Here is a 20,287-nt window from a genome sequence, read left to right on the forward strand (position 1 = left end):
TTTTCTTTTTTTTTGTGTGTGTGTGCGTGTGTATGTGTGTGTAAGGGGGGGGGGGGGGGGGGCTTAAGCTCGGCCTTTTAGTACGGCGCGAGAGCGTTAATAGATCCGTTAAAGGGAAACTGAAGATATTTTAGAATTCAACTAAATTAAAGGAGTCGAATGTGTGAAGGCTAAGGTTAATTCATGCCAAGCCGTTTTGCGCTAACATTTAAGTTCACGACGTAATCGCTAAATAAAACTATTTCGACATTCAGGCTTCTTCGCAGTACACGGTGACAGGTGGGCGCACCAGTGATGAGTCATCTCTATAAATGATGCATTTACAACGCGGAAACGTTTGCTCTGAGGAAGAAGACCAACGGCAACGAAATTAAAGGCCGCGAGGCGTCGTTTGGCGTCATCGGGTAACTCGCAAAAAGAATTGGACGAAAGATGTTGAAACTCTATCACCCATAATGACGTCATTGTAATTTCCCCACACTTCTGCAATGCTGGGAGTAGAAGTCTGAAAATTGTTTCAAATTTAATAGTAGACTACGCCATAACTATATATGGCAGCGCGACACCATTTCATGAGCTTAATCTACAGCTTTCATATATTTTAATGCGCGCATCACGGGAAAATGTTAAAGAAGCATTTCAGCTTCCCTTTAAGCAACATGGGGTCCTTTTTTTTTAAATTTTAAACTTCACAAACATGGACATTCCATTCTATTTTTCAAGTTTTTACATGCCAGAAGACACACCGCGAGGATATTGCGCCCGCGGTGGACTCGCAACCACGGTGGAAGAATTAATACTACCAAGAGCTTACTCCAACCGAGCGACACCGATGCAATTTTCACGTGAACCTTAGTTTTACGTCGTTCGCTGACCAGCTAGAATATCAACGTAGCCTTATGCTCCTCTCTCAGGGACTTAGAGGAAAAACAAGTTCCAGGTCTGGCGAAAAATGAAAATGGTGGTTTATACAAATCTGCTTTTATATAACCACATGTTCCGACAATGTGTAGGGACGACCCTGCCTGATGCAAACACTCGCATCCCTCTCTAGACCACGTTACGTATATAATATGATGACAAGCCGAACGCAGAAAAGCACAAGTACAATTCTAGAGAGCAGTAAGAGTATTCTGGGAGGAATTCATAGTCCTAGACCCTGTGCAGCTCGGGACCTAGCCACGAGAGCGGTTTCGCTCTCTAAGCTAGAGTAGCCGAGCAGGGCAGCCTCTCAGCTTTCTTGGGTAGGTGAAGGGAGAGGGGGCAAGTGGGTTTAGAGGGGTACGTTCACGCGATGCAGTGCACGTCCGAGAACGCTCACCCACAACACGGGCAGTCCCCGTTAAAAATGCGATTAAAATAGTGCAACATTCTGGGAAACGGTGAAGTGAAAATTGGCTGGAATTGCATCACACTGCTTTTATTTTCTCGCTTTTGCTTCCACTACCTAAGCCACCTCTCCAAAAAGAAGCTTGACGGACTATTATTCACTGAGACGGCAATACTATTTCTAGTTCAATTATCGTCAACTACCCTCCAGATCATTGTAATGTCCGCTGCTGGTGCACCTAAATGTGGGTTTGCCCATTCGAGCCTTATAAATAAATGGGTTTACAAGAATAAAAAGGCACAGTAGAGAAATTTAGAAATTAGAGAAATTAGAGAGGCACATACAGCGGTGGCGTAGCGGTAGAACATCCGCCTCGCATGCAAGAGGACCGGGGTTCAAATCCCGGTGCCGCGCAATTCTCCACCGGATGAAAAAAAAAAAAAAAAAAAAAAAATCCGCGTGTCGATGGAATTGCATAGACAGGTTTGGGGTGCGACCTGATGCCGGTGAACACCTCCGGCAACGCACTCCCTCACCAGAACAGGAGTTGGCCACCCTGGTGCAGTAATTGGCCGCAACCTCCTATGATAAGCTCCATAAAACCCCGGCCCTCAGTCACCAGCGGCTGCGGAACAACTGACCACGGCGGCGGTCAGACCTGTGACGCAGCGGGGGGTGCTAAGAAAGCCTGGCTCCGCTGGACAGGCCGCCATTGGAAACTGACCCTGGCAACGTTTAATGCTAGAACCCTAGCTAGTGAAGCTAGTTTAGCAGTGCTGTTAGAGGAACTAGAGGGCATGAAATGGGATGTCATAGGGCTTAGTGAGGTTAGGAGGCCGAATGAGGCATATACTGTACTGAACGATGGGCATGTACTGTGTTATCGAGGTTTACCAGAGAGGCGACAACTAGGAGTAGGTTTCCTTGTCAATAAGTATATAGCGGGTAATATAGACGAATTCTATAGTATTAATGAAAGGGTTGCAGGCATCGTAATTAGGCTTAATAAGCGGTATAAACTGAAGGTTGTACAGGCCTATGCACCTACATGTAGTTATGATGACCAGACAGTTGAAAGCTTCTCTGAAGATGTAGAATCGGCAATGCGAAAAGTAAAGACGCAGTATACTGTACTAATGGGCGACTTCAATGCCAAGGTAGGGAAAAAACAGGCAGGAGACAAGGCAGTAGGTGACTATGGCATTGGTTCTAGGAATAGCAGGGGGGAGTTACTAACTGAGTTTGAAAAGCGCAATAACTTACTAATCATGAATACCTTCTTCAGCAAACGGAAGAACCGGAAATGGACATGGAAAAGTCCTAACGGAGAGACTAAAAATGAAATCGACTTCATAATGTGTTCAACCCCCGCCATTATGCAAGATGTAGAGGTAATCGGGAAAGTGCGATGCAGTGACCACAGGATGGTGAGGTCCCGAATTAGCCTAAATCTGAAGAAGGAACGCAACAGATTAGTAAGAAAGAAACCCATAAGCGAATTAGCGGTGAGGGGGAGGGCAGAAGAGTTCAGGATCTCGCTACAGAATAGGTATTCAGCTCTAACTGAGGATGGCGACATTACCCTAGAGGCAAGGAACAATAATTTCAGAGATATCATTATTGAGTGCGCGGTAGAAGTAGGCGGTAGGATAGTTAGAGAGGATACCGGTAAGCTGTCTAAGGAGACGAAAGATTTGATTAAGAAACGCCAGAGTATGAAAGCTTCCAATCCAACAGACGAGATCGAATTGGCCGAGATATCAAAGCTAATCAATAAGCGCAAGGTGGCCGATATAAGGAAGTATAACATGGAGAAAATTGAGCATGCTGTAAAGAACAGAGGAAGCCTTAAAGCGGTAAAGAAGAAATTGGGCATAGGCAAAAACCAGATGTATGCGATAAGGGACAAAGCGGGCAACGTCATCACTAATATGGAAAAGATAGTCAAAGTAGCCGAGGAGTTCTATACAGATTTCTACAGTAGCCAAAGTAGTCAGGACCGTAGTGAGATTGGCGGTAGGGAAAAACAGTCAGACGTTCCACCAGTGACGAAGGACGAGGTCAAGAAAGCACTAGAAACTATGAAAAGGGGGAAATCAGCTGGAGAGGATCAGATAACTACAGATTTGCTGAAGGACGGGGGGGATATCGTGCTAGAAAAACTGGCCACCCTGTATACGCAGTGCCTGGTGTCATCGACGGTACCGGAACCATGGAAGAATGCAAACATTGTCCTCATTCACAAGAAAGGGGACTCTATAAGGACCTTAAAATTACAGACCAATCAGCCTACTGTCTGTTATGTATAAGGTATTGACTAAGGTAATCGCTAATAGAATCAGGACAACCTTAGACTGCAATCAAGCAAAGGATCAAGCAGGGTTTCGGAAACGGTACTCTACTATCGATCATATCCATACCATCAACCAGGGGATAGAAAAATGCTCGGAATATAACCAGCCCTTATACATAGCATTCATTGATTACGAAAAAGCATTTGACTCAGTTGAAACCTCGGCGGTGATGCAGGCATTGCGAAATGCGGCATTGCGATGCAGGCATTGCGATGCAGGCATTGCGATGCAGGCATTGCGATGCAGGGGGTAGACGAGCCGTACGTGAAAGTGCTGGAAGATATATATAGTGGCTGCACAGCAACCATAGTTCTGCATAAAGAAAGTAACAAAATTCCTATAAAGAAAGGTGTTAGGCAAGGAGACACAATCTCTCCAGTAGTATTCACGGCTTGTTTAGAGGAAGTATTCAGAGACTTGGAATGGGAGCAGTTAGGGATAAGGGTAGATGGAGAATACCTCAGTAATCTGCGATTTGCTGATGACATTGCCTTGCTAAGCAACTCGGGGGATGAACTGCAAATAATGATTGGTGACCTAGACAGGAAAAGTAGAAAGGTAGGCTTGAAAATCAATATGCAGAAGACTAAGGTAATGTTCAACACCCTCGGGAAGGAACAGCAGTTTGCATTAGGTAGCGAAATACTGGAAGTAGTGGACGAATATGTCTACTTAGGACAGGTAGTAACCGCAGATCCGGACCATGAAAAGGAAATAACAAGAAGAATAAGATTGGGATGGAGCGCATTTGGCAAGCACTCGCAGATTATGACTAGCAGCTTACCGGTATCGCTCAAGAGGAAAGTATACAACAGTTGAATCTTGCCTGTACTCACCTATGGGGCTGAAACGTGGAGGCTAACCAAGAGAGTTCTACTTAAGTTGAGAACAACCCAGAGGGCTATGGAACGAAAAATGGTAGGGGTAACATTAAGAGATAGAAAGCGTGCAGAGTGGGTCAGAGAAATAACTCAAGTTACCGACATTCTAGTATATATTAAGAAGAAGAAATGGACATGGGCAGGACATGTAGTGCGAAGAGAGGATAACCGATGGTCGCTGAGGGTAACAAACTGGATTCCAAGGGAAGGAAAGCGTAGCAGGGGGCGGCAGAAAGTTAGGTGGGCGGATGAGATTAAGAAGTTCGCAGGGGTCAAGTGGATGCAGCTTGCACAGAACCGGGTTAAGTGGAGAAATATGGGAGAGGCCTTCGCCCTGCAGTGGGTATAATCAGGCTGATGATGATGATGATGATGATGATGAGAAATTTAGTTTACCGTGATCCGCGATCGCCATCGTGACCCTCTACCGCGCCTCTCCTTTTCGTCTCCATGGAAACGCAGCAGCTGGCGGTCGGAATCAAACCCGGCTACTCCAGGGAGTAGTCAGGTATTATAACCACTGCGCAATCGCGGTGGGGCAAATAAAACCTTATAGGACTTAAAAAATGAGTAAATTAAATGCGGAAACATTTTGTTTTCCTTAAATACTGCAAACCTAATCAAACCTTTCTTTAACTGACCTACAAAGCCGCTGCCGTATTAAATGTGTTTTTTTTAACCGTTTGTAGCATCACGGCCGCTCATTCTGCATTGAGGGGCCGTGGCAGCATCTTACCATGATGCCAGTCTCCCTACTACGGTTATCAAAGTAATGAAACAAATGTTTCAGCGTTTTTGATTGCTGGCCCTTTCGAGGAAATGTTTTAGGGAAGTACGACAACAAATAGACTGCTGTTGCTGCCCTAAATAATTTTGTTGGTTATACTTTATGTTCCAAAGCGACTGAGGCTATGAGGGACGCCGTAGATTCGATCCCACGCTTTGCATCAGTCGAGAGATCTAACCTCTGCACGATCGCGATGGGTATAAGGTATTTATTGAGGCCGGCACCACAATCATTGCCACTTGTGGTACTACCGTACTTACTACAATAGCTAGCACGAAGCATTAAATAAAGTTTTGAAGACATTTAGCATCACATCAGGTGTGTTTTACGAAATTTCTCTCAACCGCGTCGATGACGATTATACTAACACGCCAGAGCTCTTCAGCTTCTCAGGTTGCTAGAACTGATGTAGAAAGAAGAAAAAAATTGCAAGGTAAGCTTGGTGGTTTTAAACGCTGAATACATGCGGCGTTTTTTTTTATTATTTTTTTTTTCCCCATGATATTCGCGCGTCGAAAAGGGCCGCGCCGACGCGACGCCCAGCTCGAGATACGACGGCTCTCTGATTTATTTCTAATGTCGACTCTACCTCTGCTTTCAGGCACAAAACTGCATTTCCGAAAGTAAGCCCGGGTACCATAATTCCTTTCCAAATACCCCTCAAAACCTCATACCTGTTGTATCCCCACAATGCCCTATGCTTCGATATCCCGGCATCTATTCGCCCTTTTGACCTGACTGATTGCTCATGCTTTTCGATGTATGCCAATGCTTCGTTTACACATACCCCGAGATATTTATATTTTGCCGCTCTGGGTATTTCTTTGTCTTCTATTTCAAGACTGTGATCAGTTCAGCCGTTGAAAATCATCATGCCCCACTTAACTGCGTAAAGCTGAAGCCTAGAGCGTCCCCTTCGTCTCCACAATACTTAACCAGAGCTCGCAATTCTTCCTGGCTATCTGCTAACAGCGCAATATCGTCTGCATACATCAACCGGGGAGGCGCTGCTCTACGACGTTTCCTTCTAATCTATATGACAGGTTAAAACCTAGATTACTTTCTTGTAGCTTCCGTTCCATATTTATCATATAAAGCATGAACCGTAGCGGTGATAGAGGAAAACCTTAATTGTCTTAATCCTTTGCATACATTGACAGCTTCCGTACTTCTTATCCCTTGCCATGTAATTTCTACTTTTTTTATCCTGGTATATTTCTTGTAGGAAATCAGTTATCTCATGGCCGATACCTTCTTCTTTTAGTGTGTTCCACAGGAGTTCCCTGTTTACGTTGTCGTGCGCCCCGTTTATGTCCAGCCCAGTTTATGTCCGTTTATGTACAGATATTTCGATGCATTGGGTAAGCACTAACAGGCTATTATCTAAGCGCCTACTATTTCTAAAGCCGTTCTGAAGTTCTCTGAGTATCTTCTTACTTTCTACCCATGATTGCATCTTTAATTTCACTGCCTGCATGGCCAACCTGTACATAACAGATGTTATGGTAATCGGCCTGTAGGATTTTACGTGCATCCTATCTCATTTCCCTTTATTAATAAATTTTAGTTTACACTGCCGCCAACTGTCCGGAATTTGCTTTTCGTTATGACTGTTTCCAAACATTTTAACGTTTCCTTACTTTATGTACCAAGTTCATTGATCACCTTGGTCGGAATTTCATCTCTTCCGGTAGATGTGCTTTTAGGAACCTCGGAATGCCCGCTCAGATACCAGCGGCACGATTCTTTTATTTTCTTTTTAACACATTTCGCTTCAGGGAGAAAACATATACATTACGATTCGAGAGTAGGTCGTATACTCACAAAAAAGCGACATTCCGTGTTTGATAGCGTTTATTTTCACGATAATCACATTTCTGCGGATAAACTGCCGCAAACCCATGGCACGCCCCGCCGGCCATGGCGGCCATGTTGGCCATGTTGACAGCGGCCGCTCAGACCGGAAATGCTAGCTTTCCGCGCTCTTATTGGCTCGCGTCCGCAGCAGCTTCCGGTTCGAGAGGACGCCGCGCCGCCCGCGCGTCAAATGTCTAGCAGGGCCACATCAGCGGCGGCGCGCGTTTTTTTCTACGCCGGGCGTCGAGTGCGCGACGTCGGGCGAAAAACGCCGGCTTGACGCGGCGAAAACGCTCCGTGTATTCCGGACTTAATGTAGCTTTTTTAAAAAAATTACATCCCTATTATGCTACAATTTTTCTAGGCTATATTGCAGTCTGTCGTCAATATTACTAATTAAGAACATTAGGAAGCCAGTTCTGTTATTAATGCGGAAAAAATAGTAGCAAAGCTGCTTCTTACGGTTAATAAGAAATGTGAGTATCATTTCTTCCTCCACGGTACAAGAAGAGACTCGTTTTTTTTTTATTTTAGTTTAAGGCGACTAACGTGAGGAATTGGTTGCAAAGCTTAAAGGGCATGCTATGTTTATTTACTAAAAGAAAAAAAACACATTTATTTACAACATATAAGTCGAAATTTGCCTCATGATTACAAAGAAAAAAAAGAAAAACTGCGCTTCAGTAAATAAACTGCATGACTTTAAGGCTATAAACATTACTAATAAGTGTAAACAAAAAATTTAAACTAGAATGCACAGCAGTTTTTGAGATATGAAGGGAGCATACCAGCAGTGCCAATTTACCCTAACAGCATACCTAATAACTGCGTTGATGAAAGGATCCCTGAGCATGAAAGGAAGGTTGATGAAAGGATCCAGCCATAGGTATAATATTCGCAACAAGCTATCAATGTTTAGTTAACTGCAGGAAAGAATTGTTTAAAATGACAAATCAGGTTTTTATATGCCATTCTTCGCTATTCTTTAGTACCGTACGTAAATTACCACCCGGCATAGGGAGTGTTTACGCAGCTGCAGGTGCACGTTCTTGCACATATGCATTGTAAATATCCGCTGCATGTTACAACGGGACTTTTAAACTTTACAGCCATGTTCTGGTAAACTTTCTTTGGCGTACCGCCCTAGTCCGGCAAAGTCATGAGCTGTTTAGTAATAACTTCACATCAAGGCGCTTATTAAAACAGGAACATATTTCAGTCTAGTTATCAAGCGGAACAACGCATACTTTCAGTAACTGGCACAAAAAAAAAAGGTTCACAATTACTGATGATTAACGAGAAATGCGGGCATAAATGCATGCATGAATATTGGCAATGGAAATGAACTGCGCATTCTGCTGTTTTGCACTGCAAAAATGTATAGTTATCTAAGTTGTTTTCAGGTACAAATATGAATGATATAAGTTGATGTTTCTAAATATCTTTCGGTGTGCGAAAACTATGACATTCCGGGCTTCGCTCGCAAAATAACGGCTTGACAAACACTCCGCATAACTCTTGAAGGTGTGCCTACCTTTATCCAATGCTCTGGAAGGCTTTCGTGCAAAGGTAACGTCCCACAGCCGACGCCTTGAACGGACTTGCGGCAACAGACTTTGAACAAGCGTGGCGCTTTATCGTGTGGCCGTATCGCGCCTTGAGCCGGCTGTTTTCTGCGATAGGAACGGATTGCAGCGCTAATTCTTTCACCAGCTTCCAGCTAAAAGGACTAGCAGCGGTCGACAGAGACATTTTGTATGAGAAAGATAGCATAGTCGAATATATGGAGGCCTGAGGTATATATATATATATATATATATATATATATATATATATATATATATATATATATATATATATATCACATTGAACGCTAAAATATATACTCTCATGCTGAGGTATTATTTTTTTATGTATCATTCATTGTATAGAATTTGACTTTAAACTGTCCGTAGGGACTGTCCTAAGCGTCATAATGTCAAAACGATATGCACGGTCAGTTCAGCTAGGCATGCCTAACATGCCCTTCAATTTTTTAATCTCTGTAGAACTTGATCAGGCTTGAAATCAATAAAGCGATCATATTTCCTTTTTCGCAACAAGAAATAGGAAACGCTGATACCTAACGGTACGCTTCCAGCTCCCATAGCTGAAAAAGCTAACATATCTTGAAAAAAAAAAGCAAAAAAAAAAACAAAAACAAGACTATCTTTTAAAAATAAAAATTAATGGAATTAAAAGACACCTGGAATGTGGTGTCCCTATATATGAATGATTTGATTTAGAACAAGCTTCACCGTGGTATATGAGACTGAGAGAAGTCTGATGTCTAAGTTTCTGTTACTCCATTATCTTGCGAACTACATGTTTCACCAAGGAAAAGAAGAAAACATTTATTTGAAGAAGCTACCAGTGATAGCACAGGGTACACATACGCAGCACCAGCGGATGAATCCCATGCGTAGAACCGCATTGTACAAGGACGTCAAAAATAAGCTTTAGTGGCAACTTCATCATTCAGCGACGCTCTGTGCGAACGGATGGCACAAAATTATCTGCAGTAAGCAGCTTCCGTCAAGTGCGCGATTAAATGACTTCCGCTTATCGCTTGGTTTGCACGCTTTTTACGCTACGAGACAATGCACGGTCGTTGTCCCTAGCTAATCTCAAGTTTCTGAGATAGCTTGGGATTCATGCGTCGTCCCTTCTTAATGCGCCACCTCCAGCGGCAGATATCGAGTCTCGCACGACGACCTCATGACTAAACGGTCTCTTAACCTCTTTCTATGCTGCGACCACGCATACTCTGACTCGCCATTGAAAAACCTAGGCAGGGAAAGATGGGAGGGAAAGACCGTGTGCTGCGCTGTAGCTGAAACTTTACCGCAGTGATTATGTAACACCTTAATCTTAATTCTGACTGAAAGACCGCCGCAGAAGAAGTAGGGGCCATATTGAGCATCTGATACTTTTATTTAATTGGTTATTAATTGGTAATGTCAGTTTTCAGCTCTATAACTTAAGCTGTTCGCAGAGACGTCGCTGCTGTCCGCCACCCCGCAGGGGTGGTGCAGTGGTTACGGTGCTCTACTGTTCCCAAGGACGCGGGATCGAGTCCTGGCCTCGGCGGCCGCTTTTCGATGGAGGCGAAAAGCAAGGCGCCCGTGTGCTGTGCGATGTCAGTGCACGTTAAAGAACACCAGGTGGTCGAAATTTCCGGAGTCCTCCACTACGGCGTCTCTCATAGCCTGAGTTGCTTTGGGACGTTAAACCCCACAAACCAAACCATTATGCCTAACAAAAAGAGACTCCCTTTATTTGGCTCAAAAGGACAATATTTCGGACATTTTTTCTTTGCCTCTGGAGCGTTTCTGCATTTTTATCTGCAATATATGATAGCATTTTGTCCCCATTAATTGTTCCTGTATGTCGGAATTGTTGCGATAATTTTTCATGTAGTCCGGGTTGGACATATACGTTTCCTTTCCGGGCACCACCAACTATTCCAAGCACATTTGACCAGGGCCGTGAGGAACGTCGGCCACCACCGCAACCTTTTTCGCTAACAGATATCGAAAAAAAAAAAAAAGGAAATGAGTAATAACTGTAAAGAAGAGGTTCCCATTAATTGGGCAGATCACCGAGAAGGAGGAAGAGAAAGTGATTTTGCGGACTAGCTGACTGCAAGTTAAACCACCCCTGCTCCGGTCCTGCTCGCTACCAGTGCCCGCTACCAGTGCCTGGATCCCCGCTTAACACTTGGTGGAGGTCGCGGGATTTCTCTTCCATTTATTCGCTCTGGAGCTCCGCAGCCGCCGTCCCCACCCCGTGCGCCACCTCAGCCCTCCTCTCACTTTGACCACTTCTCGCATGACAACCGCTCAACCTATGACAACCGCTCAACCTCTCCGCGCCGTCGCTCTCCGTCGCCGATGCGCCGCCGTTCTACCTCGCCAATGCCGGAAAACCACTAGACGCAGTTCCGCAGGCAAGAACTGCGCTTTCGTCGAACAGTGAAAGTCCTGCTTCACCGCCGAACAATTTAATAGAAGTTACCATTGAAAATGTTTGTACTCTTGCGCTTGTAGATACTGGTGCTGCTGTTTCGGTTATTGACGTTATAGACTGTGCCGCTTGTTACGAAAAGTTGTTCTGCCATATTCTGGGGTTTCATTGCACAGCGCCACTGCTCAGCACATCGAACCGATCGGTACCTGCACGGCTCGAGTCACCATTCAGAACGTTCTCTACGTCATCAGCTTTATCGTTCTCCGTGACTGCTCTCATGACATTATTTTAGGATGGGACTTCTTGTGTCGCAATCGCGCCGTAATTCATTGCGCTCGTGCCGAAGTAGAGTTTTTTCCGCTGTGCACCGCACCGACTGCCGCTAACGTTCTTGGGGAAGCCAAATGCCACGTTGCGGATGCTACTGATATCCCGCCTTCATCTGCTGCGATTGTGCCTATAAACTGTCCCTTTCTTCAAGACTGTACAGTGCTCTTCACCCCATCTTCCCTCTTCGTCTCGCGACGCTGTCTTCCCCTGCCCTGCGCCGTCCTCAGTGTACGAAGCGGACGCACCGAACTAGCCATTACTAACGATTCGTTCTATCCACTCACGTTGCAACGTGGCGAGTGCGTTGGGCATGCTGAGCCTGTTCGATCAGAAAATTTTGTGACCGTCCTACCGGTTTTCTCCACCTGTGCCGACACAATATCCCACAACGTCAGTGCCCTTAGCCCACCTCGTTCCTCGTCTCCTTCACCGCCTCTGGCTGCCTTCGACAAAGCCATCGACAGTGCTCTCGCTCCAGATCAACGCGCCAAGCTCCTCGACTTACTGAACCGATTCCAAGCTTCCTTTGACATCCAGCAGCTATCCTTGGGTCGTACGTCAACTGTTTCTCACCACATCTATACTGGTACGCACGCCCCACTACGCCAACGCCCTTATCGTGTATCAGCCTCAGAGCGCCGCATTATTGATGAGCAAGTCCACGAGATGCTCAGTAGGGGTGTAATTCAGCCTTCCAGTAGCCCTTGGGCGTCCCCGGTCGTTTTAGTCAAGAAGAAAGACGGGTCTATTCGGTTCTGTGTGGACTACCGACTCCTTAATGCAATCACACCAAAGGACGTCTATCCGCTACCACGCATAGACGACGCGCTGGACACTTTGCATGGAGCGGAATTTTTTTCTTCAATCGATTTACGTTCTGGCTACTGGCAAGTTCCGATGGCTGAGGACGATCGCCCCAAGACAGCTTTTGTCACCCCCGACGGGCTCTATGAGTTCAACGTGATGCCATTTGGCCTGTGTAATGCGCCCGCCACATTTGAACGCATGATGGACAATATTCTCCGCGGTTTGAAGTGGCACACATGTCTCTGCTACTTGGATGATAGTGTTGTATTTTCATCCGACTTCGCGACCCACCTAACTCGCCTTGAAACCGTCTTGCAATGCCTTAGCAACGCCGGTCTACAGCTCAATCTGAAAAAGTGCCATTTCGCCGCTCGCCAACTCACTATTTTAGGGCATTTAGTGTCCAAAGATGGCATCCTCCCTGATCCATCTAAACTTCGAGCTGTCGCTGAGTTCCCGAAGCCAACATCTATCAAGCAATTACGCAGCTGTATAGGCTTATGCTCCTATTTTAGGCGTTTCGTTCGGAACTTTGCGACCATCATTGCCCCTCTGACGCGACTTCTCAGCGCTCACAAAGATATTTCTGCCTGGTCGCCGGCTTGCGATGCTGCTTTTACGAAATTGCGCAAGATACTTACCTCACCCCCCGTATTGCGCCATTTCGATCCGGCTGCTCCTACCGAAGTGCACACCGATGCCAGCGACGCCGGCCTCGGCGCTGTTCTTGCCCAACGAAAACCCGGTGTTGATGAATACGTTGTGGCGTACGCAAGTCGAACGCTGACCAAGGCCGAGACCAACTACTCGGTGACAGAAAATGAATGCTTGGCAATTGTTTGGGCGCTTCAGAAATTTCGGCCATACTTGTATGGGCGCCCATTTGATGTTGTTACGGACCACCACGCTTTATGTTGGTTGTCTTCACTAAAAGACCCCACCGGCCGTCTCGCCCGCTGGTCGCTTAGACTACAAGAGTATGATATTCGAGTCATCTATCGTACAGGGCGTAAGCACTCCGACGCAGACGCTTTATCCCGCTCGCCAGTGTCGCCTGACGCTCCGTTGTCCCCTGCCTCCAGCTCCGCCTTGGCTTCCTTGTCCATCGACGACATGCCATCAGAACAGCGCAAGGATCCGTGGCTTACATCACTAATCGATCTTCTTACGAACTCGTCACTTTCACCGGCTCCTCGCGCCCTTCGTCGTCAAGCGCAGCATTTCGCCCTTCGTGACCACCTTCTCTATCGACGCAACTATATGCCAGATGGCCGTAAGTGGCTGCTCGTCGTACCTCGCCACCTCCGAAGTGATATCTGCGCATCTCACCACAACGATCCGCAGTGTGGCCATGTGGGTGTATTTAAGACTTATGAACGGTTGCGACAGCGCTTTTACTGGCGCGGTATGTATACCTTCGTCAGTAAGTATGTGCGTTCGTGCATCGATTGCCAACGTCGCAAGCCGCCTCCTCTCCATCAGCCGGCTCCACTACAGCACCTTCCGTGCCCATATCGACCATTCGATCGTGTTGGCATCGATTTGTATGGACCTCTACCGTACACACCTGCAGGAAATCGTTGGGTAATCGTGGCCGTCGATCACCTTACTCGCTATGCGGAGACAGCAGCACTTCAGGATGCCACGGGACCCACTATCGCGTCCTTTCTTCTTCATCATTTCATTCTGCGGCACGGTGCCCCCCGAGAACTTCTAAGTGATCGAGGCAAATCTTTCCTATCCGAGGTTGTCGAAGCGCTCCTACGCGAATGCCAAACCACCCACCGGACATCCAGCGCGTACCACCCTCAAACCAACGGACTGACAGAGCGCTTCAATCGCACTCTAGGTGACATGATGTCCAAGTACATAGCCTCCGACCACTCCGATTGGGACAAGATTCTCCCTTTGTAACCTATGCCTATAACACCACCGTTCAAGCAACTACCGGATTCTCACCATTTTTTCTGCTGTACGGGCGTGAACCTTCGTCTCCACTCGACACCATCCTCCCCTACCGTCCTGATATGTCAGAGTACACATCACTTTCAGCAGCTGCCAGGCACGCTGAAGAATGTCGCAAGCTGGCTCGCTCGCTTACTTCGGACGAGCAAGCACAGAAGAAAGCGCACAGCGACAGCAGCCACCCTGTGCATCAATTCTCTCCCGGTGCTCACGTATGGCTCTGGGTCCCATCGACACCACCCGGCCTGAGCAGCAAGTTTATTTCCAAGTACCACGGACCCTACCTAGTGCTCCAACAGACTTCTCCAGTGAATTACCTAATTGAACCGCTCGCCGCATCCACCGACCTTCGCCGCCGTGGGCGTGAGATTGTTCACGTCGACCGTTTGAAGCCTTACAACGATCCCGCATTCCTTTCGTCTCCTTGAGTCGCCAGGATGGCTCCTCTTTTCTGCGGGGGCAAGATTGTGAAGAAGAGGTTCCCATTAATTGGGCAGATCACCGAGAAGGAGGAAGAGAAAGTGATTTTGCGGACTAGCTGACTGCAAGTTAAGCCACCCCTGCTCCGGTCCTGCTCGCTACCAGTGCCCGCTACCAGTGCCTGGATCCCCGCTTAACATAACTTTTATTTAGTGTCCGGTAGGGGTTAACGCGACCGAGCCTAGGTGTCATACGCGAAATTTGGGGGACACAAAGTTTTTCTCAAGCATTGCAGCTTTTGTTTATAATTTATGAAATGCGCAATTGTTTCAACTCCATATCTTCCGCATCCATGTTATAGTTCAATGTGATCAGCGAACAATGCGATTAGAAAATTTGGTAACCGCTTCTTTTGCTTTCTGGTTGGTATTGTGCTACCGTTGAACGAGGGCATGTATGATTGGTTTGTACCATAATTTTTGTGCCATGGCGTTAAAGGTCCTGCCCAGCGGGAAAATATGGCACAGACATGACTAGGACATCTTGACTGGCAGAGAAATTTCATGACGTAGACATGACGTTAAACGTAGTGAAGTCGCTGAAGAGAGAGATAAAAAAAGTTGTGGAATCAAACTCTTGACCCTTCTGTCCCGGTCGTTGCCGAGGTGCGCGTTCGTTCCGCGCTGGATAAAAAACAGTACGTGACGGCAACAAGCGTTTTTATGCCTGCGATAGCTTTCTGCAATAAACCGCAAAGCAACTGCAGGAATTTTCAGCGTACTGTTCAGCTGAACTTATGTTTCCCCGGATTTGTTTTCCCCCTTCCTGTTTAGCCCTGTCCTAATGGCACTAATGAGGCTCTCTTCGTTCTCGAATACGGATCGGCGAAGTGCGAGGATGAAAATTTGAAAGATGAAAATGGTTTTCAAAAAATGAAATTCAGGGCAGTAAAATCCGGAGAAATTTGCCAATAACTTCTTTTCTTTTCAGGCCGGTTTGAGCGCAGGCGTTGTGACTCGCGTTGGCACCGTGTAAGAAAAACGCTGATGCAAAGTAATGGCGAATTTCCTTGTTCACCGGGGCCACGAAGCCATGCGTGTTGGCCGAGATTTGATTGAAAAGTAACATAGGTCCAGCAGATATGACGAAGTAATATGTGTTGCCTTTATATATACTGAGTTAACGATCTACGAGAAAAAAAAATAACAGTCATTACTTTATGGCGTTACGAGATGTCTGCTACAAAGCACCACTTGCTGCAGTGCCAGAGCAGTGCTAGAGCAGTGCTGAGCAGTGTTGAGCAGTGCTGAGCAGTGCTGAGCAGTGCTAGAGCATTACTTGCTGCATTGCCAGTGCAGTGCTAGAGCAGTGCTAGAGCATCACTTGCTGCAGTGCCAGTGCAGTGCAGTGCTAGAGAATCACTTGCTGCAGTGCCAGAGCAGTGCTAGAGCATCACTTGCTGCAGTGCCAGAGCAGTGCTAGAGCAGGGCTAGAGCATCACTTGCTGAAGTGCCAGTGCAGTGCTAGAGCACGGGCCATGGCACGCGGCGCCGTGAAGAGTGGGCGACCATGTAACATTCCCCAAATAAGCCTTGTGCCACCTGAGATTTCACTGATCGTTAACTCATCGGCTCGATGTGAAGAACCCACTCGAAGTTCCTTATTAGGTCCAACATTGGCACAACGTAGGTAACATGGACCACCTCCACGTGAGCCTTGTGCCAGCAGCCCAGACTGCACGGCGGTATTGGGCCTATATTGGAGGCATTTGGCATGTAGTGCTCGTTATGTTGTGAACTATATGGTGATGTTGCGATTGTTATTCCGGCAAATTTATTTTTCGGTATGTGGTTTTCTATGAACAGCCTCTCTAGCCAAGGCTTTATTTTGCGTAGCTCTCATATAGATTGCGCTTTTTTTTTAAGTACCCGACAAAGAACCGATTAGGATTGTTGGCCCGATTATTCCTTGTAATACTAATATGAAACCGATGCAGGATCAACAGAAGAAAGCCTGATTCTGACTTTCCCTCGCATACAAGCGAGCTGCAAGCACATTTTCATCGCTCCTTGAAATGTTTAAAGCATGAAGGCTTGAGTGACCAGCACACTGCTGCTGCAGTGGTATAAGCCACAAGTGTTAACCAGTTTCGTTGGATGATATGACACCGTTCGACCGCTCGTCTACAGACGGGGCCGGTGATACCGATGCCGGTGCCTTCGAGTTTCAACGACGTGACGCAGAGCAAGGCGCTGCGCGACTTCGTCGGCTGGGTCTGGTACGACGTGGAGTTCTTCGTGCCCGCCCGCTGGGATCAAGGCCGTGTGTTCCTGCGCTTCGGCAGCGTCCACTACGAGGCCCGGGTGTACCTGAACGGGGCCCCCGTGGTGGCACACGTTGGAGGCCACCTTCCCTTCGCCGCCGAGGTAAACTGACAGATCATTAAGCGCGCTCTCTCGCAAGACACATTGAGAATGCACAGTGCTATGTAGTTTGGGCCAGGAGGCTCACTTGAGCAAAAGAAGCGTGGCTGTAAACGCAGGGAAGGATTAACATTACTGTGTTTGGTTGCCTTTCATTCGACTAAAGCACCTTCTTGATTTCTTTGTGTGAACGCTGCTTATTCTTACTACGCACCATGTATATGCCCCTCCTTCTGTCGGTAACAATGCGATTAGTGTTGAGCAAGTACAGGCAAGGAAGCAGCGCAGCGAACAATCATCGATCATGAATAATTTCAGGCTAAGTATATCAGGCATACATTCAAGTTTATTTATAGTAACCTAACCCGCTCGGGTGGTCCTAGAATGCTATAGAAAAGAAATATTTTCCCGCCTTAACAGCATATCGAGGCCGCAAGGAAGCCATTTCGTTAATTTTTTTAAAAAAAGGACACATTATTCCTTACAGCTATGTACGAAACAGTAGAATAGTCTCGCAGGAAAACTGAAATACAGGCACATCAGATTTTGTCCTCTAAATACCAACGCATCACACAATCACTTATTGTCCAGGAGAAACAGCACCAAACAAGGACATTGGATACTTCAGCAAGTTGCACTAAAACCAATCGACCTCCCTATTATCACCCCTCCTTCTCCGCTTCCAGATAACCTCACATAATTCCCATTCCAAAAAACGTTGCACCCAATACTAACTCTGGCAGACATTCCGCTCGCGTTTCCGATCATGTTCGTCCTACTGATTCCCCGATTGTCTACACATATTCATCACGAACTAACGTCGGGGCTGGTGCTTACTCAATTGAGAACTGCAGCGAGGTAGTGGCGCATACCCTCGGCCCTTACACAGATCTCTTCCTAGAGCGACTCTCGAGACCCTGCTAATAATTGCCAGTATTTAAGACCTCGCACAATCACGCCCTATACCCCTTCGAGATATACCATATAAACCGATTCAGTACAGGCTATACGAGCCATTCATACGGGTCGCATTCCTAAATAACTAGAGGATGAACCACACAGGGCTCTTACTAAACTACGTCTCCACACTGTTATGTTGAGGTGGATTCCTGGTCACGCTGGAATACCAGGCAAAGAGGTAGTGCATCGCCTCGCCCGCGAACTTCAGCACCGGGCGCCTGGGATTCCCTGGCCTTATCCACTCACTTGGGACGCTACTTTTCACTACAAAAAAAGAAATCAGCATTCACTATGACAGCATTACGGAAGCTTTCGTTCACTTCTTCCTGATAAATCCCTCACTACCACGCAAATACACATTCCTCGAAGCATACACCTAAATACACTCCTGCTCCAGCTCGATCGTTTCTATAGCGCATCAGATATACTCTCGCATGCCCTAATTGTCCTGAACACTATGCAAATTTAGAACACTGCATGTTTTCCTGCCCTGTTGCAATTCAGTCACCTTACTTTTCATGCCCTCCTCCTCCAACGTGACGGGCTTGGTTAGCCTCCGACCAGCTGAAAGAACAGTTGGCCTTGGTGATCCTGGCCAAGGCCATTCTCCACGCTTCATAGAGCTTTAAATAACGTTGTTTCCTCCTCCTCCCTGCAACCTAAATTTGAAGCTAATAAGAAAAATGACATGGTTACAGGCGCCACAATAGGCCTGAAGAAAAATGCCGGAGGATCTGCTACCCTTCAGCTGGCTGTTTTCGCAAATATTATTTCCTATGTTTGCTAGTTAAACGGCACAAAAAAAAAAAAAAAAAACACTGTTTGAGATATGAAAGATACTATATTCACTTCAAACAAACAAATCGAATATAGGTGGTAAATGCTCTGAGGAAATTGTTTCTCTTATGTAGCCACTCATTACAAAGCACATCGAAGGGTTAACAATTCAGTCAGTCAGGAAGCGAAAACTGTTCGGCAAGGTCCAAGGAATACCATACCACACACAGTAATCCCCCCCCCCCCCCCCTCCCCCTCTCCCAACCAATCCATGCAGGACACCGATTCTATACCCATATACAGCGTAAACTAGAGCTAAGTGTACTGGGACATAGGAGCGTGTTGGCTCAGCCCCACTAGGAGTCAGTTTGATTGGATACTGGGAGTTGGTGTGTAATGCAAGAAATGCATTTCTAAACAGCATGAAAACAAGCAAAACGGCAAGGAAAAATAGCTATCGTTTTAATATACGGCATGCTTCATGACTGCTTCTTCTTCTTCTTTTTTTTTTTTTTTTTTTTTAGAGCGCTCCTTTTAAATATGCATAAAGCGAATACGTAGTCTAGCGGTGAAAATGCTAATGGCGGAAGGGGAAAGAAACCGGCCCATGTTTACAGCTCCTGAGCTGTAAACATGGGCCGGTTTATTAGAATTATAAGCGCTACAACAGCTGCCTCATACGTGATCATAACTTCGCGATTCAGGTGACAGGAGTACTGCGCTACGGGAGCAAGAACCTGCTGACCGTAGCGGTTAACAACTCCCTCAGCGAGGACACCATACCCCAGGGCACGTTGTTTCGACCAAATGACACTGCGAGGTGAGCCGGGTCACTCTTCTTTTCCCGTCATCATGGATACCATATATACCAAGTAATGCATGATTGCACACCTTTTTATACACGAATATAAATTAGGACACTTGAATTCAGTAGAATTTATTAAAATTTACTCATTCTATAGAACGCAGAGTAGTCCAGAGAACAACCTGACGAAACCCTACGAAGGCAGTGTGACGGTACGCCAGGCGTGCTTTGCGGATGGTCGTGGGGAGTTCTGAGTATTGTAATTCCGTGTTTTAATAGAGTTGGGTATGTCAACTCCGCACCATAACGATTTCCTGCTGTTCAGGTATCCTCCAGGGTACTACCGTTTGGATGTGCCATTCGACTTCTTCAACTACGCTGGGATCCACAGGAGCGTCATCTTGTACACCACCCCAGGCGACTACATAGATGATGTACTCTTTGTAACCACAACGGCCATGGAAGACCTGTGTGGGTGAACGTCCGCACGCTTTACTATCTGAAACAGGTTTAAATGTCTCTGTAGAGAACCGTTGGTGTAACGATCTGTAAGCTTGACGTATATGCTCCATGCCAGTGGCTA

At 46.4% G+C, this 20,287-nt stretch overlaps 1 protein-coding gene across 1 annotated transcript in view; it reads left to right on the forward strand.

Moving 5' to 3' along the window:
• Positions 1–20,287, forward strand: part of LOC146197902 (beta-glucuronidase-like) — a 30,828-nt gene that overhangs the window by 2,710 nt on the left and 7,831 nt on the right. The window contains exons 2-4 of the mRNA XM_084593173.1: positions 16,929–17,165; positions 19,604–19,719; positions 20,030–20,175. Of these exons, the coding sequence (XP_084449299.1) occupies positions 16,929–17,165; positions 19,604–19,719; positions 20,030–20,175 (499 nt within the window). The remainder of the gene's footprint in view (positions 1–16,928; positions 17,166–19,603; positions 19,720–20,029; positions 20,176–20,287) is intronic.

Source organism: Amblyomma maculatum, chromosome 2, assembly GCF_055883805.1.
Source record: "Amblyomma maculatum isolate TAMU_Amacu chromosome 2, ASM5588380v1, whole genome shotgun sequence".
Taxonomy (NCBI): domain Eukaryota; kingdom Metazoa; phylum Arthropoda; class Arachnida; order Ixodida; family Ixodidae; genus Amblyomma; species Amblyomma maculatum.